Source organism: Natrix helvetica, assembly GCF_964273705.1.
Source record: "Natrix helvetica genome assembly, chromosome: 4".
Lineage (NCBI taxonomy): Eukaryota > Metazoa > Chordata > Lepidosauria > Squamata > Natricidae > Natrix > Natrix helvetica.
This window is the reverse complement of record NC_138550.1, coordinates 65208260-65229467: the sequence shown is the minus strand read 5'-3', so window position 1 is coordinate 65229467 and position 21208 is coordinate 65208260. Positions and strand designations below refer to the sequence as shown.

General features: G+C 43.0%; 1 protein-coding gene across 5 annotated transcripts in view; it reads left to right on the top strand.

Annotated features, from left to right (window-relative positions):
* Positions 1–21208, top strand: part of GK (glycerol kinase) — a gene marked incomplete at its 3' end in the record, with an annotated part of 127241 nt that overhangs the window by 8287 nt on the left and 97746 nt on the right. For all 5 annotated transcript variants that reach the window (XM_081952248.1, XM_081952244.1, XM_081952245.1 and 2 more), the window contains exon 2: positions 18016–18089. In XM_081952248.1, the coding sequence (XP_081808374.1) occupies positions 18016–18089 (74 nt within the window). The remainder of the gene's footprint in view (positions 1–18015; positions 18090–21208) is intronic.

Here is a 21208-nt window from a genome sequence, read left to right as displayed (position 1 = left end):
GTTCGAATTTGAACCTTCAGAAGTATTGTGCCCAGTGAACTTGCTTTGGGGACAGTCTTCAGGGGCTTTTGAGGGCTTCGAGGTTTTTATGGTCAGTCCAGACCTCAAAGGGTACATCCCCCCCTCCAGAGAATGTCTCCAAGTGAGCAGGGGCCCCTGGACAGTCTGCTTTATTGGGTTTGATAGTCCCCGGGTGGCTCTCTAGCTTCACAGGTGGTAGCCGTCCAAAGCTTATAATCAATTTCCGAACGTCCTCCCACTTTATGATAGGTGTCCACTTTTCCAGCCATGCAAGCCCCAAGATAATTTATTCATGCATCTTTGGAGCTATGATGAATCTGAGGGGTTCATAGTGGCGTCCCATCTGCAACCTTACCAAGTCGGTAATTAGTTTGGCCAGGGCCCCTCCAATTAGCGTCCCATCTATCTGCTCAAACTGAATGGGGCTAGGGGTCTTGTGCGTATGCCTAGTTGCTCCACAATAGATATGCTGATTAAGAATTGGGTGCAGCCAATGTCCACAATTGCCTCAACTTCCCCTTCTACCCCCATCTCGGGCACTGTGAGCTTGGCTGTGATGGCAAAGGGGCAGATGGGTGCACTTACTATTGGGTCATCATCCCCACCACTTCCTTCATCTTGGCAAGGGCCCTTCAGCTGGGCAAGGGCCTTCGGCTGGGCCTCCACTGACCCCTGGGGAAAGGGTTTGTATATCTGAGGCTTGCCTGGAAAATTTAACGGCTTGTCTTTTCCCAGGCAGTTTCATTTGCCTCTCTGCTGGCTGAGGTTCTTGGAGGAGCTGTCCCTTCAGCAATTTCCCCTGTCTTGCTATTGGCAGGGAATCATCTTTGGAAGGAGGAGCTCTCCCCCCTGTTTTTCCCACTGTTGCTTTGTGAAGGGGGGCAGAGCCACCGTGCCTGATGCTGGTTTTGTGCTGGCGTGGGTGGGGGCAAGGAAGAGGGTGGCTCATCTGCTGTTCCCAGGTCTCCTTGTTCTCCCTGTTGAGGCATTGTGGCTGGGGCTGGAACAGGTAGGGGGTTCCATCCCTGAGGTTGCCCTGTGCCAGTTATCTGAATTGGTGCCATTTACTGAGAAGGGGCAGGCATCCATGGGTATTGTGCCTATCCATGGCCTGGGAAGAAAACCCACCCCGGTGGGGCTTGATTCACAGGCTGCAGCACAAACATCAATGGCTGGCTAGGGGGAGAAATCCCCCAGCCTCCCTGCTGCTGGCTGGATTGACTTCCCCATACTGGTTGAGGGACCATCTGCACCCCAGGGAGGAGGAGCGCTACCATTTGTCTTGCTCCAGCAGCAAGGTGTTGGCCTCACCCTCTTGTCACTTTATGGAAGGAGCATAAATCTCCACTCCAGTGCATTGCAGAGTCTCTACCAGGGAAGGTGAATGTGGGCTGGGCCATGGTCCACTTGGGTGGTCCAGAGCTAAGGCAAGGGTTGATTTCACTCATGTTCAGCTGTCAAATTTGGTCTGGGAGGCTGGTCAGAGACTGACTGTGTTAGGGTGGCTGGGATCCCCAATCATCGGATCGGCCAGTTGGCGTTTTCTTTGGTCTCCTCCAGTCGTGAGTCAAGGCTGCCCTCGCATCCCCATGTGGCTCCAACAGCAAGTCCTTAGAGGTGATAAATTCCAAAGCTGTGAGGGAGAGATTGTGAGGGAGGCCTAGGGGTTGGCACTTTGCGCCAGGCTCCCAGCTGGCATTCCCTCTCTGCGGCCTCTGCCACTTCCACCATGGCTTTGGAAGGCACGCAGATGGTCTCGACATAGATAGGCGATCCATCATCTGCAGCTTTCCCCGTGGCTTTCTCCTCCTCCTCCATCTTCACTGAGTCTTTGCTCTGCCCAAGCTCAGTCAGTGCTTGTGCTCAGAACCCCAAACAATCCCCCCAATTTTCAGGATCGCTGGTGAAGTATTTTAAGGGAGATTTGGGTTAATGTCAGGGTTCCAAATAGCATCCAAAATTAAATCAGAGACCAAGGCAAACTATTGCTCAAAGTTCCAATTTATTAAGAGAGCCATTTGGCACATCTGGGAAAACCCGAATCTGAAAGCTTCCTGGTTTCCCCCACCCAATTGAAAGTTCATGATCTTGTCCATACACTCAGAAGTCCATCACATGTTCCAATCTTCCACTGCCATGCTGCCAGTTCTACCCAACCAGTTCCAGTCAGGTGCAGAAGGGTAGAGACAAAGGATGACCTTGGCTTTCTAGAAAGGAATTTTATTTTGGCTTCATAGCATTTAACTCCGTACCATCCCCCCTCCCATTTTCCCACAATAGAACCAGCATAGTAGAATAATAGAAAGTGTGGCAGGCCCAAGATCCAAAAGGAATATGGCTGCAGGCCTGACACCACCTTTGGCAGCTATGTCTTGGAAGTAATTGTTTTCTATGTGACTATCAGTCTGTCACATCATTGTTTACAACATTGCTTCTTTACAACATTGCTTCAGTTCATTGGCATTTGTTTATGCACAGCTCTCTTAAGGTTCCATCACAGCATTTCAATTAGGTTGAGATGTGGACTTTGGCTGGACCATCGCAACCCCTGATTCTTTTTCAAACATTCTGTTATAAATTTGCTAATGTGCTGGAGATCATTGTCCTGTTGCATGACCCAATGTCAGCGAAGCTTTAGCTAGAATCAAATAGTTTTACATGTGTCTCTAGAATATAGATATAAAGAAGAGTTCATTATCAGTGACTGCAAAATATCCATGTCCTGTGGCTGCAAAACAAGCCCAAATCATTACCCTGCTTCAGAGGTAGTATATAGCAGGTTCTAACTGGAGAACCGGTAGCGTAACTTTTGAGTAGTTTGGAGAATTGGTAAATACAACTTCTGACTGCCCCTCCCACTTCTGACTGCCCCCCCAATCTATTCTCTGCCTCCCGAGTCCCAGCTGATCAGAGGGAATCCAGTAACCTACCCCTGGAATGGGGAGAGAATGGAGATTTTACAGTATCCTTCCCCTGGAGTGGGGTGGGAATGGAGATTTTACAGTATCCTTCCCCTGCCACATCCACAAAGCCACACCACACCCACCAAGTCACCCCCACAGAACTAGTAGTAAAAAAATTTGAATCCCATCACTGCCATGCTTGATAGTTGGTATAAGATGTTTGTCTGATATACTTTATTTGGTTTTTGTCAAACATGGCACTGTGCATTATGGCCAGTCATCTTCACTTTAGTCTTGTCTGTTCAAAGGAAAAAGGACAAGACTTCCAGAAGTCTTGTGATTTGTTCAGATGCAACTTTGCAAACATAAGTTGTTCTGCCATATTCTTTTTAGAGAGAAGGAGGCTTTCTTCCCTCTTCTAAACAAACCATACTTCTTCAGTCCTTTTTCTAATTGTACTGTCATGAAATTAATCATTTAAGATGCTAGCTGAGGCCTGGAAAGTCTGAGATGTAACTCTTAGATTTTTTTTTCCAATTTCTCTGAGCATTGCGCGGTCTCACCTTGAGTGAATTTGTGGGACATCCACTCCTGGGAAGTGTTGAAGTTTTCCACTTGTGAATAATCTTCACTGTGGACTTTAAATTGTTTGGAAATGACCTTATAACCCTTCTCAGATTGATGGGAATTGCTTCTCTAAAATCATTGCTTATTTCTTTATTCTTTGGCATTGTGTTAACACATAGCTTAATGCTGGAAACCAGAAAATTCTTAAAACTTTGGCTTTTATAGAGGTAGTCACCCTGATAATCAGTTGATCAAGAGCACTTGATTAGCAGCATCTGGCTGCTTCTTAGCCTCTTCATCTCCATGGAAGCAGTAAGATGTATTTTTATACCTGGCTTCTGTATTTTTGACTTTCTTTTTATAAAATAAATGATGACATGGTGAAATATGTCATCTGTTGTTGACAGTTTTAAGAACTGCTAGGGACCAGATAATTTTTACTATGTCCTGATACATAAAACCATAGAACTCAAAGAGAGTAGACCTTTTTTTCCCCATGATAATAGTTGATTTGCATTAGCAGACAAGAAAATTGGTTGCCATAATCCAGTGCTTCTCAAATAGTGGGGCGCGCCCCCCAGGGGGGGTGCGAGGCTCTGTAAAGGGGGGCTCGTTCGACCTCGTTCGACTGTCAGGAGCGAAGCTGCCATGAGGTGACCACGCTCACGAGCATAACTTCTTCTCCGCCTTCCAAACTTCAAAACTCGGCTGCCAAGTCTTCCAGCAGTGGCTGCTCTAGGAGTGCGCTCTATGGTTGTGGGCTGGCTGCTGGACAGAGAGTCTTTTGGATATAGAGTCTTCCAGACAGAGAGTCTTCCAGCAGCCAGCCCACAACCATAAAGCACCCTCCTAGAGCCACCGCTGCTGGAAGACTCAGCAGCCGAGTTTTGGAGTTTGGAAGCCAGAGAACTTTGTCCTTGAAAGTAGTAATGTCTTTCTATCAGAGCATATGTAACTATTTGAACAAAACTGAAAGTTCATTCTTTTCCCTTTGTTTTATATCTACAATCCTAAGTGTATTCAAGTTCCACTTTTTAGGCCTTATCAAACCAGTGCTAAACTAACTACGCTTGGACACAAAGCTATAGTAATTCTGCAAAGAGCAATCATCTATAGTGGATAGATTCTTCTGAATATTTATTCAGAGAGATATAATCTCTCTCTCTCTCTCTCTCTCTCTTTTCTGCTACAGTTAATAAAGCTATTCTTTGTTGTAAATTGATCCACATTTCTTTCTTTTTTTATTCTCTTATACGTTAATAAGGATACAGTGTTATGCAGAGGTGTACTTATAACAATTTTATAGACAAATGATACTCTTTACAGTCGCGTGGGAGGCGCGAAATGTTTTCTTCCTAGGGGGGGGGCATGACAGAAAATAATTGAGAAGCACTGCCATAATCCAACTGTAGATCTTGACCATGACCACCCTAAAGAAGTTCCAGAATAATAGTAAATGGTTTTTTTAAAAAATATTATCTGTTATGTCTTCCTTTAGTCACCCTAATGAAAATGATTCAAGTATTCCAATATTTGAACTCTGATAATATTGATTATATTATTAGATTATATTATTATTAGTCTTCATGGATTACTGTCTTGTGGTGGTGAAGGGGCTTGCATAGATAAATGAAGCTATGAGCTATGCCATGCAGGGCCACCCAAAATGGACAGGTCTGTGAAGGAAGAGCCAATGTCGCAATGAGACAATGTGCGGACTTGATTGTCTGAGACTACCGTTGATACTTTTACCGCTGCACGGTCCATATGGACCTAAACCGTCCCGTAGAGATGCTGAACAGGGAGACAAATCCTTGCTGGTCTCAGAGACACTGCAAAGTCCCTGATTGACCCAAGGGAAGCTCTCCAAGCCGGTGGTAAACAGACAGCCCCCAGGCTGACAAAGTCAGAGATGGCTCTGGAAAAAGGCAGTGAAAGTGAGTCCATCTGGTGAGATTTTTTTCTTTGAGAATGATTGCCCAAAGAAATTTTTTTTAAAGATAAATTAGTCCTTTAAGCAAAAGATAAAGCGGCGAAATTTATCTCTATTGGACTGCCTTAGAAAGTTTTTTTTCCCTTTTTCTTTGCAACAATGTTTTGTGGATTGAAGTAATTGGAACGCTTCCGTTTCTCTTCTTAAGTGAATGAATTGATCTTTTTTTCCCCTATTCTTTGCTACCTTATTTTTTGGTTGAACTAAAACCTTTTTTATTTTAATAATCTTCCCTTATACTGCTTATTAAATTTTATTAAAGACATTTAGAGACTTTTGTTTTCCTTAAGCCTGAAACGAATAAGAGAAAGTTGAATCTGTCATTTGGAAGCCAGAACTTGTTTTTTTTTAAACAATGTATCCTTTGTTTTATTTCCTTTCATTCTACTGACGTTGTAACTGGAGGGTTTGCAGCTTACTTGTGGAGACTGAGAAAGACTCAAGGGCACGGACTGTTCTTTGGCAGGTGCTTTTGTGAAATATTTTGGGCAAGGGAAGGAAAAGAAAAGAAAAAGATAGAAGCCTTCCTTTTTGAAAAAACTAAAAGAATCTTGTGCTTAAGTAAATTCAAAATAAAAATACTTTTATACATAAAAGAGACATTGAAGGTGAGAGTGGCAGTGGATTTTAGATTTTTTTCTCTTTTTTCTCCTTTGTCTTCTTTTTTCTTCTTTTTGGAAATATGTATCAATATGCAGATGAGCAAACCCTAAGTTTTCAAGATTTTTTGGATGGAATTCAAAATATATTGGAAGGATTTGAGAGATTTGAGAAGAAGTTGGATAGACTATTGTCTTGCACAGCAAAAGATGAAGGGGTTGGAGCCCCAAAAATTAAAGAAGAGAATGAAGATATAGAAGATAAAGATAAGATAACAGATGAACTTACTAATGGAGCATTCATGAGTGAAAGTGGAAAGAAGGGAATATGGAAAAGTGAATTTGATAATCTGGAGCTCTATCCCTCTTGTCAAGACATGGATTTGATGATGGAATTAAGAAGAGAAACAGCTTCAGAAATATGTCTGATAATCAAAGACATGTTAATTTCAACACCAGCTCAAGGGCAACGAGTCTACACGAGAGATCTTTTAAGCAAAAAAGTGCGGAGAGAAGTTTTTTTTTTAATTGTCCAAATTTTATTGATTTTACAGGGAAAAGGGGTTAAAAGGTTATAGAACATTTTGACAGCTACATCGTATGGGGGGGAGAAGCCCCCCCAAGTCTCACAACTTTTACAAACAAGAATAAAAAATATCAACATTTGCATAAGTATTAGCAGTTTTAAGTTTAACACTAGATCATCAGTATGTTTCAATCATCTTATTTTGTATCACTTCCATAAAGGTACATTATAACAACAATTGCAATAATGTTTCAAATCACTTCTGTGATCTGAGTCTTCTAGTTGCTGCATCCTCCCTCCTGTCCACCGGCAGAGCCTCAGCCCCTCCCTCCCTTGTTTCTTGTGTAACATCCCCCATTTCGCCTAAGAGAGCACTGTGTTTTTTAGTGAAAGCCTCCGCTTCCATAACTGTGTTGATTCTAATTCTACTGCCCTCCCAGAAAATCAACGTGCCTTCTGGTAACAGCCACCTAAACCAGACCCCATTATTATATACTTTTTTTGCTAAGAAGGAATATTTCCTCCTCTTATCTCTTACTTTCTTTGGGATCTGTTTAAGAATGGTTATTTCTTTATCCTTGTATTTTAGTGGTCCTCCCCTTTGAGCTCCTAGAACCTCATCTCTTGTGGTCTTTCTAAGAAATTTAACATGAACTTCCTTTGGAACATTGTGCATTCTTGCATAGGCTGAATTGATCCTATAAATCAGGTCAATATCCCACCAGAGCTGTTGTTTATCTCTATTAATGTATTCTGCTAGTATTGTGGTCATAATCTCCTTAAGATCTTCGTTCTCAACTTCTGGCAAATTTTGGAACCTAAGGAAAAAAGACATCCTTTCAAATTCCATTTTTATCATGTGATTTTCAAATTCTACATTCCCCCTTTGGATTGTCTTCACCTCGTCTCTCATCCCAACCGCACCCTCCTCCAGTACACCTATCCTCTGTTCATTCTGTATGGTTTGTTCTTTCGTCTCTCTGAGCTGATCGTTTCAGTCTTGCAGTTGTTTTTTCATTTCATCCTGTCCCTTTAAGATAGATTGAAGCATCTGGTGAATAGACAAGTCCTTTGCACTCTCTTCAAGGGCTTTAGGTTGTAAAAAGGACCCCAGCTGTGATTGGTGAGCAAATGGGCTTGACGTGGAAGATGTCGGGGCCGATGAGGCCTTGCCAGGCTGTAACTTCTTTGGACCCATCATGAAGCTCAGAGATAGTTATTAGTCAATACAAAGAAATGGTGTCTTTGGGAGAGCACAGCTGGTAGAGATCACCAGGCAAGCAAATCCAAAAGAGAATAAATCCTCTGGTACAAAACTAGAACAGATAGGTGGGTCAAGATATTCCAAATCCAGGGAAAAAACGTATTTGAAGAGGCTCCTGGGGTGGAAATTAGTTCAAAGCCATAAAGTTTTCCAAGGGAGGAGTCTCATTCATAAAGACAAAGAAGAAAGAGGAAGTTGGCCATCTTGGCTCAGCCAGTACAGGTGGTCAGAAACAACAAGATCAAAGTTCCCACACATAGTTTAGAGAAGAATCAGTTCAACCATCTTTTCTCTCACAGTTGTAGTCAGAAAAGAAAATTTTTCCCCATTATTTAAGGGACGTGAAAGTAGATTTTAAACTTTCTCTCTCTCCCATAAAAGGGAGAGATTTTCCAAGTGCCGCTTTTCCAAGGGGGGTGGAAATTTCCCCCCCTCCAATCTTAACTCCTCCAAAGGTTGAAACAAAGTCTCCAGCGAAAAGCGGATGCACGCGTCCGTCGCCTTCGGCTGCCGGAAGTCGTCTCTGCGGAGAGAAGTTTTCAAAAACCTTATAAAGAAATTAATAAGAGAATTGATGCAACAACTGGCAAAAGAGATAAGATTGTTTTGTTACTGGAAAGATACAGGCTGATAATGGATGTCGATAATTAAAAACTTAGTTAATTTTTGGTGATTAATAAGTAGGATTTTGTAGATGCTTTTAGAATGTTTCTTTAAATGTTTATTTGTTAACAAATAATTTATTATAGTAATAATGAAATAATAATTTCAACTAGTAAAAGCAATTTGGATACAAATTGGGACCTGGGAAAAAGATTTATCAATTTTACTAATCAATTTTTGTTTATAAAATTTATTTATGAATTTGTGCTATAAAGATGTACTCTTTCTTGGGTACTTATAAACTTTGTTTAGATTTTATTATAAAGATGTAATCTTTATTGGGTCAGATGAGAGGAGATGTGATCTAAATAGTAAAAAAAAAATTTAGATAACCAAGATGGAGAGGTCATAGCAGAGAGCTCTGACAAAACGTGATCCACTGTAGAAGGAAATGGCAACCCACTCCAGTATCTTTGCCATGAAAACCCCATGGACAGTACCAAAAGGCAAAAAGATACGACACCGGAAGATGTGCCCCCTCAGGGTGGAAGATGTCCAGTATGCTATTGGGGAAGAGCAGAGGGCTAGTACTAGTAGCGCCAGAAAGAGTGAAGTGGCTAGGACAAAGCTGAAAGGACGCTCAGCTGTGGATGTATCTGATGGTGAAAGGAAAGTCCAATGCTGTAAAGATCTATACTCCTTAGGAAGCTGGAATGTAAGATCCATGAATCAAGACAAGCTGGAAGTGATCAAACAAGAGATGACAAGACTGAACATTAACATTTTAGGAATTAGCGAACTAAAATGGACAGGAATGGGTGAATTTAATTCAGGTGACAATCAGGTATACTACTGTGGGCAAGAATCCCTCAGAAGAAATGGAGTAGCCTTCATAGTCAATAAAAGATTAGGAAAAGTAATACTGAGATACAATCCCCAAAATGACAGAATGATCTCAGCCAAGGCAAACCATTCACCATCACAGGAATCCAAGTCTATGCTCCAGTCATTAGTGCTGAAGAGGATGAAATCGACCAGTTCTATGACGCCCTAAAGCAGTGGTGGGCAACCTTTTTTTTCAACTGAGCCAAATCTCGCCAAAACCACGATTGAAATTTATTTTGAGAGCCACATTTTTAAAACCGAAAATACATAGGATGGTACACTGTTTTTAGTTTCAATAAACTCTGGCATTTGAAGCACGCAAGTCTTAAAGCTGTCAAGTTACAAGATCCTTGCATCCCTAACCCTTTAGGAAAAAAAACCCAAGGGGTCTTCAAACCTGACAGCTTTAAGACTTGTGGACTTCAACTCCCAGAATTCCTCCTCCAGTCATATTGGCTCAGAAACTCTGGCATTGAAGCATGCAAGTCTTAAAGCTGTCAAGTTGCAAGACCCTTGCACCCCTAACCCTTTAGGAAAAAAAACCCAGGGTCTTCAAACCTGACAGCTTGAAGACTTATGGACTTCAACTCCCAGAATTCTGAGAATTGAAGTCCACCAAGGGCATCAATCATATTAGCCCAGGGATCTGCAAAATTGGCTCTTAAGACTGGTGGACTTCAACTCCCAGAATTCTGAGAATTGAAGTCCACCAGTCTTAAAACAGCCAACTTTGCAGACCTCCGTGTTAGCCCAAAGCCTGGCGCTGGGCGGGCCTTGCTCCCCCATTGGTGGAGCCCCAAGAAGCGAGGAGGGAGAAAAAGAGATGGAGGCCAAGGAGCTTCTCCCCCCCCCGCAAAAATCTTATCAGGGAGCCGGCGGGCAGTAGCAAATTAGCTGATCACGCGGCATGCGCTGAAAGCGAGGTTTGACTGGGTGGGGCAGTGAAACTCCAGGGCTAATTCCCCATGAGAACTGTTGCCTCTGAAGCGATATTTTGCTCCAATATTTTGAAACTTTAAGCGCCCCTTTCCCTTTTTTCTTTTCAACCCACAATGATTAGGGAGGATCCTGAAGTCGGGCGGGGCTGAGAAGCGAGGAGGCAGAAAAAGAAATGGAGGCCAAGGAGCTTCCCCCCGCCCCCTCCCAGCAAAAATCTAACCGGGGAGCCGGGCGGGCAGTAGCAAATTAGCCGATCATGCCGCGGCGTGATCGGCTAATTTGCTACTGCCCGCCCGGCTCCCCGGTTAGATTTTTGCTGGGAGGGGGCGGGGGGGGAAGCTCCTTAGCCTCCGTTTCTTTTTCTGCCTCCTCGCTTTTCAGCCCCGCCCGACTTCAGGATCCTCCCTAATCATTGTGGGTCAAAAAGAAAAAAGGGAAAGGGGCGCTTGTTTTGAAGTGCCCGAGAGGAGGGAGGGGAGCGGGCGCCCGGCACACAGAAGAGCCGCATTAAAGTGTGTAAAGAGCCGCATGTGGCTCGCGAGCCGCGGCTTGCCGACCACTGCCCTAAAGCACCTTATAGAATTAACACCAAAAAATTATGTCCTTATCATCATGGGGGATTGGAATGCCAAAGTAGGAAGCCAAAAGATAACCGTAATAACAGGCAAGTTTGGCTTGTAGTACAAAATGAAGCAGGGCACCGGCTGCTGTGTCAAGAGAATATGATGGTAATAGCAAACACTCTTTTCCAACAACTCAAGGGACGACACATGGACATCACTAAATGGTCAACACAGAAATCAGATTGAACTATGTGCTCTGCAGCCAAGGATGGAGAAGCTGTGTACGGTCAGTAAAAACAAGATCAGGAGCTGACTGTAGCTCAGTTTGTGAGCTTCTCGTTGCAAAATTTTGGCTTAAATTGAAGAAAGTAGGGAAAAGCACTAGGCCACTCAGGTATGAACTAAATCAAATCCCTGGTGAATATACAGTAGAAGTGACAAATAGATTTAAGGAATTATATCTGATAGACAGAGTGCCTGAAGAACTATGTATGATAAAGGACCAAAATGGCAGAGACCTAACAGAAGCAGAAGAGATTAAGAAGAGGTGGCAAAATTACATAAAAGAACTATAGAAGAATTAGTTTAACCTCCCTAATAACCAAAGTGGGGTTTAGCATAGTCAATGAAGCAGAAGTAGATGTTTTTCTGGAACACCCTAGCTTTCTCCATGATCCAGCATATGTTGGCGATCACTCACCACGAGCCAGACATCCTAAAATGTGAAGTCAAATGGGCCTTAGAAAATCTGAGCAACAACAAAGCTAGTGGAGGTGACAGTATTCCAGCTGAGCTATTCAAAATCTTAAAAGACGATGCAGTAAAAGTGCTACACTCCATTTGCCAGCAAATTTGGAAACTCAACAGTGGCCACAGGATTGGAAAAGGTCAGTTTACATTCCAATTCCAAAGAAGAGCAATGCCAAAGAATGTTCAAACTACGCATCACTGCACTTTTTCACATGCTAGTAAAGCTATGCTCAAAATCCTGCAAGCTAGGCTCCAGCAGTATGTGGATTGAGAACTACCAGAAGTACAGGCAGGCTTTCAAAGAGGCAGAGGAACTAGAGATCAAATCGCCAACATATGCTGGATCATGGAGAAAGCTAGGGAGTTTCAGAAAAACATTTACTTCTGCTTCATTGACTATGCTAAAGCCTTTCATTGTGTGCATCACCAACAAATTGTGGCAAGTTTTTAAAGAGATGGGATACCAAACCATCTAATTTGTCTCTTGAGAAACCTATATGCGGGTCAAGAAGCAACAGTGAGAACTGGACCTAGAACCACTGATTGGTTCAAAATTGGGAACGGAGTCCAGCAAGGCTGTATACTGTCGCCCTGCCTATTTAACTTACGTGCATACCATATCATGAGAAAGGCAGGGCTAGATGAATCAAAAGTTGGAATTAAGATTGCCATGAGAAATATAAACAACCTCAGATATGCAGATGATACCACTCTAATGGCAGAAAGTTAAGAGGAACTAAAGAGCCCCTTAATTAATGGATGAAGATGGAGAGTGCAAAAGTTGGCTTGAAACTCAACATTAAGAAAACTAAGAGCATGGCATCCAGCCCTCTCAATTCCTGGCAAATAGATGGGGAAGAAATGGATGTAGTGACAGATTTTATTTCCCTGGGCTCCAAGATCACCGCAGATGGGGACTGCAGCCAATAAATTAAAAGACACTTACTCCTGTGGAGGAAAGGTATGGCAAATCTAAACAGCATACTAAAAAGCAGAGACATCACATTGCAACAAAAGTGTCTATAGTCAAGGCTATGGTTTTTCCAGTTGCAATGTATGGCTGTGAGGTTTGGACCATAAGAAAGGCTGAGCACCAAAGAATTGAGGCCTTTGAACCATGGTGCTTGCTTGAGAAGATTCCTGTGAGTCCCTTGGACTGCAAGGCGATCAAACCGGTCAGTCCTAGAGGAGATCAACCCTGGTTGCTCTTTATGTTATTCAAATTTTTATTGGTTTAAAAAAAAAATTCAAGGAAAAAGGGTTATAGGGTTATAAAACATTTTGACAGCTACATCATGCAGGGAGGAGAACCCCCCCCAGGTCTTGCAACTTTTACAAACAATGATAGAAAAATATCAACATTTACCTAAGTATTAGCAGTTTTAAATTTGGCACAAAAATCATCAGTATGTTTCAATCATTTGTTTTGTATCACTTCCATGAAAGTACATTGTAGCAACAATTGCAATAGTGTTCCAAGTCACTTTTGTGATCTGAGTCTTCTAGCTGTTGCATCCTCTCTCCCATCCACCGGCTGAGCCTCAGCCCCTCCCTCCTTTGTTTCTTGTGTAACATCCCCCATTTCACCTAAAAGAGCACTGTGTTTTTTAGCGAAAGTCTCTGCTTTCGCTAAAAAACACTATAAATTAACCCTATAAATCAAGTCAATGTCCCACCAAAGCTGTTGTTAACCCTGGTTGCTCTTTACAAGGCCAGATACTGAAGATGAAACTCAAATACTTTGGCCACCTAATGAGAAGGAAGGACTCATTGGAGAAGAGCCTAATGCTGGGAAAGATTGAGGGCAAAAGAAGAAAGGGACGACAGAGAATAAGGTGGCTGGATGGAGTCACCGAAGCAATGGGCATGAGCTGAAATGGACTCCAGAGGATGGTAGAGGACAGGAAGGCCTGGAGAAACGTTGTCCACGGGGTAGTGATGGGTCGGAAACGACTTTGCAACCAACAACAAAATATTGATTATTAATACAATTACTTGAATTGCCAAATAAACAATGTCCAAGCTGTGTAATTGTACATATTCATTCATTCATTTATTTATTTATTAAACAGATTCCCCTCAATACCTAATGACAATGGGCAGCTCACAACAATCAAAACAGAACTGCAATAAAACAAAAGGAAGGGGAAAAAAACCTATGACAGAACAGCAAACTGGATGGGAATGAAGGAAGAGGCCTGGCTCTCCTTCATCAAAGACCTTCATGGGTCTTCTAAACAACCAGAGTGGGGCTCAGTAATCTTACTCCATGGCAGCAGTGCTAGAGAAGACATGTTTCCTGGGTCCTTTAGATAACATTGTTTAATCAAAAGAATCTAGACAGCACCAACCTTGCAAAATCAGATTGGCTGAGGAGATACTATGGGAGGCAGGTGGTCTGTCAAATAGTCCTTGTCTCATATAAAACAGTGTTTGTAAATTGCTAATAGCCTGGAAACCCTTATATTTTTATTCTACTGATATTTAAGGTCTTTTATCTTACTGAAATGGTTGTAGAGAAAATAGAAATGTGGAAGAACTGACAATATATATATGCAGGCTCCAGTGACGTGCGGTGAAGTTTATGGCTAGTGAGGCAGCAATTTTTTTAGACTTGTGGACTTCAACTCCCAGAATTCCACAGCCAGGCATGCTCAGTTCCGATTTAAAGCAACAGCTTTAAACTTATTTAAATAAGTTTTCTTCTTTTTCTTTTTCTTTTACCTTCCCCTCCTTCCTCCCTCTCTCCCCCTCCCCCCTCTCAAACACACACACACACACACACACACACAAAGAGAAGTTGGATTATAGTGTTTAATTCCATGTAGCTGATTTCCAGGGCAAAGGAGGAGTTATTTTTGCCCTGTCCAATGGCATTTTCTTTGATAAAAGGGACGGAAAGATGGTCTTTGGGTTCCCTCCTTGAATGAGAGAATCCATTTTAGTCAAAACATTCAAATGTAATAAAATGATCTTCCTCTCTCGATCTATTTCATTGGAAAAGATGCCCGCCTGAGGAAAGAGCCTTTCAGGTCTCTGAAAGCCAGCCCAGGGTGGGATCTCTCCAGGATGGGCGCAAGACTGATCCATGTTCACCAGCAAAGGGCAAAACTCTCTTCCATGGCCTCATTTCCCACCCGAAGCTTCCCCGTTTCTTCTCCATTCTTTTGCTTTCCGCAAAAACAGGGACGCGCTTTGGGAAGGAGGGAGCCCAGAGGAGCCCACCGGCGCCCGCACCACCCGCTCTGGAAGCCAAACTGCCGGTCGGGACTTCCCAGCTCAGCTGCTTCCCGGGCGGGTGGCGCCTGCCAGACGGGACGACAGGAGCTGTGAGGGAGCACGGGCTCCAGGGGCTCTGAGCGTCCACCTGCCTGAGCTGTGCCGCGGGAGAAAGAAAGCGCTTTAGTCAGTGGAGTGTCAGGGGAGACCACTGACTAAAGCGCTTTCTTTCGCCCGCCTGAGCTCTTCTGCGGGCGAAAGAAAGTGCTTTAGTCAGTGAGGTGTCAGGGGAGAGGATAGAATCTCTCCTCCTCTCCTCTGACACCCCACTGACTAAAGCGTTTTCTTTCGCCCGCGGAAGAGCTCAGGCAGGTGAAAGAAAGCGCTTAGTCAGCGGGGTGTGGGGAAGAGGAGAGAATGCTCAGGCATTCTCCCCTCCTCTCCCCCACACCCTGCTGATTAAAGCGCTTCCTTTCGCCCGCCTGAGCTCCTCTTCCTCTTATATATATGAAACTCCCTCGTGGATATTGTTATTTTATATATTATTATTTCATGATGAGAGGGGAGGCTCTGCCTCCCCTGCCTCCAATGACCGCACGTCCCTGGCAGGCTCTTTTTTAAATCAGAATTGTTGAACTCAAATAGAAGAAGAATGTAATTCAGTTCAAATTTTATTGTCATATTCATCTTCATAGATAAGTTAAGTCTGATCTACTTTACAACATAAGTTGACCACTAATTTTTTTAAAATTTCTGAAGTACACAGTGGCAAGCTCTAGTGCTTGATCTTGATGACATAGACAATAATAGATTATTTACATTTGTCAAATAGAATAAAGAAAAATAGTGGGTTTTTACTTAAAACCTTCATTTGTTTTATATTTAGGTGTCACATTTTTCTTCAGATTGTCTTTCCTTTAAATCTGCTTTGTGGCGCAAACATTATAAGCAAGTTGTCTCCAGAAAGAGGAAAACAATAAAGCCTATGTTCAGATATACAGTACAAAATCTCAGCTTAATAAAGAAATGTCGCTAACTTAGTTCATTTGAATAATTTTCTTTCTGAAAAGTCTGTACTATTGATCAAATTAGACCAGCGGTTTTCAACCTGTGGGTCAGGACCCCTTTGGGGGTCGAATGACCCTTTCACAGGGGTCGCCTAACATCATCAGAAAACACATATTTTCAATGGTCTTAGGAACCGAGACACCAATTTGATGGTTGGGGGTCACCACAACATGAGGAACTGTATTAAAGAATCGCAGCATTGGAAAGGTTGAGGACCCAGTGGCGTAGCGTGGGGGGTGCAGGGGGGGCCGGCCGCACCGGGCGCAACATCTGGGGGGGGGGCGCTCGCACTCGCAGCTCTCTGCTGTTGACTTGCATGTATTTCAAGGCTGAATTTGAATTGAATGAAGCCGAGGAACGCTTCCCACGTTTAATACAAAAGAGACGCGAGCAGGTCTTCCCTGGGGTCGAGAGCACGAAAGAGGGCCAAAGTTTTCTTCTGCAGATCTGGGTCTCTTGAAGACTGCTGGGCAGGGCGACGGACGTTAATAATGTGATACGTTTAAATTAGAGCAAGTGAAGACCTCGGGCGGCTTTCCTTTTCCTATTTTCCCAGAACAGAGGGAAGAAAATGATTCTGCTTCGGGCCTATAGAGGGCGCTGCGAGCTTTGCTAAGGAAGACGGCTGCTTCAGAGCTCCCTTCATGTCCCGAGTCCAGTGGCGTAGCGTGGGTTGCCACGGGTTAGGGGGCGCAAATTACTTGCCTTGCCCCGGGTGCTGACAACCCACGCTACGCCACTGTGAGGACCACTGAATTAGACAATGATAACTCAGGAGCTGGCATCAAATAAATAAAACTAAGTGATGGTCTTGACTTAAAAATAGATACTTACTAATCTGAGTCAAAGATAAACAAGTTAGATGAGTTGAACAACCTTGTAGGTAATGATTAACAATTGTTATTCTTTCTTACAATCATCTACCTTTCATCAGTATGATTTTGTTGTATCTGTCATATTTGAACTTTGTAATTAAATACTCTTAAGACATATTAACTGAAAAACAGTAACTATAATTTAGAAATAAAAAGCCATCTGCTTGATGGAGGCACATAACACACAGGAAATGTTTCCCAAATATTTCATATGATATAATTGTGCAAACATTATGTTTTTAGAGTTGTGGGGATTTAGATAGATGAACTGAACATATCTTATAACATGCCTTGTCCAATTATTTTACAAAATTAATTCTCCCTTAGATTTATGTGAGAATTGCTTGGTTTATGTCATGAAAATTATATTTCTATGAATATTAGAATATTTCTTAGTGTTTGTAAAAAATTATTCAGGAACATTAAGTGCAATGGCAGACTTTTTAAAATTATTGTAAAGGCAGATTAAGAAATAATATTTGATTTATTTAGTTATGAAGTTTGAAAATAGTATAGTATAGCCTTTATTGTCATTGTACATCACGTATACAACAAAATTGGTTTTAGCCTCACTGGTGCAATTCATGACAAAAAATACAAACAACATAAATAGTATAAAAAATAATCTCTATGCAAGTAATTAGGGGGGAGGGGAGAAAAAAAGAAAAAAAATAGTCATATGTTTCCACGTGTAGGTGGAGTAATTGTGGTTGTGTTTAAGAGTCTGACAGCCCAAATAATTTATTATGCATATTGACGTTTGGATTGTAAAACTATAGGAAATTGCTTTTTATTTCAAAGATCCATTTGTTCTCTATTTTTCCTTTTGATAGTGGCCCATATTGTGTAGCAAATATTCTTTGCCTTTGTTTTTCTATATAAGACTCCTAAACCTTTCCAATAAACCTTTTCCAATAAACATATTCTTCATATATCATCTAATTTCATATTTTGAGTTTTCATATCACTGCAAAATTATAGTTGAAAAGCTGTAACTTGGGATCCAGAAGGGCTTGTACTTTCTTTTAAATAAAGTATTTTAAAATAGCATGTTATTTGCTATTTGTTGCTTGGGTTAAGCGATCATTATTCCACAATTCTGTTATTTGATCATTTCTTGTTATATATGAAGAAAGCAGTATATTGTTTTCTGATAAAATGTTGGTGTTCTTCCTTGGGTTGAGCTTCCCTTTTGACTATGGATATACAAACTGTTTTGGTAACTATTTATTGCTTACAGGTTTTCAATGCAAGGACAGCTGAATTATTGAGTCATCACCAAGTGGAAATCCAGCAGAAATTCCCCAAAGAAGGGTATTGCTTCTCCTTTATATTTCAATATTTGATGTTTTATATTATATTATTAAATTCTATGTAAAAAAGCTAATTAAGTTTTTTTAACTGATGGAATTTTTTCCGTCTATATGACAAATGGTATGGCTTTCTTATTTCCTCCCTTTATTATGTTATTGAAATCTGCTCTGTTAGCAAACAGCCAAATTCATATTTTTAGAGTGTGGTAAAAGTTGAATTGTAGACAACTGACAAAATTCAAGACAAATAATTATTTTTCTCGGCTTTTAGAATTTAAATGTGTCCAACATGAATAGATAGGCAGTTCATGTGTTCAAATTTGCCTCTTCAGGCTTATAGCCATGTTATATATAATTTAGTTTTTATATAGTTTCATTGTATAGTTATGTTTTTTAAAATTTGTTTCAATTCAGACCTAAAAGTTTACTTTGCAATAAATGGAATGGCTTTTTAAGATTAACATCATAAATTGGATATTCTTGCAGTAGGATACCTCCTAATATCCCCTAGACCTGCCCAGTAATTTTAGAAGTTTGGTAGTATTTAGTTTATATCACCAAGATAACTCTTGTATGGTTTACTAGGAAAACAGGAAGCAGTTATGCTTGAACATGCTATTCAATAATATATATTTCACTCATCATAGAAATGCTACTATGATGAACCTATATCAGGTATATTAAACCTGCTATGAGTAATAATTCCAGTGCATGCCTCAATACATAAGAAGTAAAATACGTAAGTTTTGATGCTTATGTTTATCTTTAAATCCCAACAATTTAAACTTTGCATTTTAAACTGGATTCTTAATAAGAACATTGTGACAAAAGGCTACATATTTTAAATACGATTTTATGGGTATTATAGAATGGTAACAAATGACAAAACATATATTGTGATCAAATCCCATCCTTTTTATTCTTACATTCCACAGAAATACTGTATTTCCCTGAAAATACGACCAACCCCAAAAATAAGCCCTAGCCAGATTTTCACACCTCCTAATAATAAGCACTACCCCCAAATAAACCCTAGTTAAGCTGCACCCACTCAGTCCCACCATCTGATTGCTTGTGGCTGCAATAGGGCAGGAGGGTGTGTGACACCATCATGAGGTGAGGCAGGTGGTTGGAGCTGCCACACGCACCTCATACCTGCGTACCTCAGGGCCCCCACAGCCAGGCCATTCCCTCATCAGTGACCTCCCCACCTATTCAATGACCTGGCTGCCTACTCACCTCTTCCCTTTCACTACCCTCCCAAGCCAGACTATCATTCTATGGAGGATGGACAGGTGAGATTGGTCCTCTTACCTAGTCCCCCTCCACTGTTTTGGAGCCAGAGGGGAGTGAAAGGCCTCTGCCACGCTGTGCATCAGCTACTTCTGCCACTGGAGGGGCTTTCTTCTGTCCCCCTGCCCTGCAGATTACTTGCCTGGAGGTGGCTGCCCCCTCCTCCACCTGCTGCTTCGATCCTACAGCACTGCCTTGCGCTGCCTGATCCCCATTCGCCATTTTAAAAGTTCAATCAGACCTTCCAACTTCTCATGAAAAGATTTTGAGAAGTTGGAAGGTCTGGTTGAACTTTTTTTTTTTAGACCCACACATTTCTTTTGTTGCGCTTCATATGGTAGCGGAGACATACAATGGAGCTGGAAAGCAGGTTAGAGAAGGAATGCTTTGGGGAAATGAGGGGAGCCGGGCAGTGGTGCTCCAAGCTCTCCACCTTCGCGGTGACAAGGCAACCCCCCCCCCCCAAGGACTCCTGGTGCTGAAACAGGCCCACCTCAAGGCGAGGCAAGCATCTACTGAATGCAGTGGCAGAGCTGCTGCCTTCAAAACTGCAAAAGGGGACCAGGTAGTCTGAGACAGTGCCATAGGACCAAAGCGGCAGGTGGAGCAAGAGGCAGCAGCCGCTGCTGGGAAGGTGATCTGCGGGGCGGGATGGGGGGACAGAAGACAAGCCCCTCCAGCAGCAGGCACAGATGATGTGCAGCAGTGGCAGAGGCCTTTTGACTTCACTCCTCCCACAGCAAATAGCAAAGGGGGACTGGGTAAAGGGACTGAACCTCACCCACCCATCGTCTATAGCATGGCACAGGAGGGGAGTGAAAGGGAAGAGGCGGGCGGGCACCTGGGTCATTGAACGGGCGAAGCAGCCCCTTCCCCATCTCACTTGGCTGTTAATGGGGTGGGGAGGATCTGGAGAAGGACGTAAAATGGCAAGGGTGGAGCACACAGGGGCTGTGGCATGGTGCCACCCTGCCTCCTGCCTCGCTTGGTCCATTCATTATTTGGCCTGCAGAACCCTGATGAGGCAGCAGCAGCTTCCAGAGCATCTCCTTCTCCATCTGACTCGGCTGTTGATGAAGTTGTTCAGCACTGCCACCTGGGGGGTGAAGCTGGAGGACAACATAGGGCAACCGTGGTGGAGCGTGCAGGGGCCACGGCATGGTGCAACCCCTGCCCCAACTTCTGCCTCGCCCAGTCCATTCATTAGCCAGACTGCAGCCCCTTCCCTGTCTCACATGGTGGCCACTGAGGTGCCTCCTGCCTCTCACCACCTGTTGCCCTGGCTGGGACTTGTGCTGCTGCCACCTCACCCCATCAGCAATCAGGGCTCTTTAGGCCCTGCCGCCCCAACGGTATTCTTTGCCATCCATCCATCCAGGGCTTGCGCAAAGATGGGTGGCATTGCGGGGCTGGATGGGGGCTGTGGCTGCAGGAAGGACGGATAGGGCCCCGTGGTAGGCAGCAGCCTTCTTCCTGGCAGGGAAGGCCAGGCAGGGGGGGGGGCGATGGTCTACAGAGCAGGCTGCCTGTGTGCCTCGCCCTGTGCTCCACCCCAGAAGCTAGAGCAAACTCTTGTGAAGTGACCCAGCGGGCAGAAGGGTTTGACTTTTCACCTGGCTCTTTCTGCCATTCCATTTATTTTTCCTGGACAGACCTTTTCCTACTCCCCACCCATTTTGTCTTTCGTTTTGTCTTACTTTTTCACACAAGAGGCGGGCAACCCCGCCCCACCTTGTGCCTTGGCTTGTAGTGGCAGCACCAGCCTTCCGGACATGCTGCACAGCCACCTGTATGGAGAAAAAAAATAAGTCACCCCCTGAAAATAAG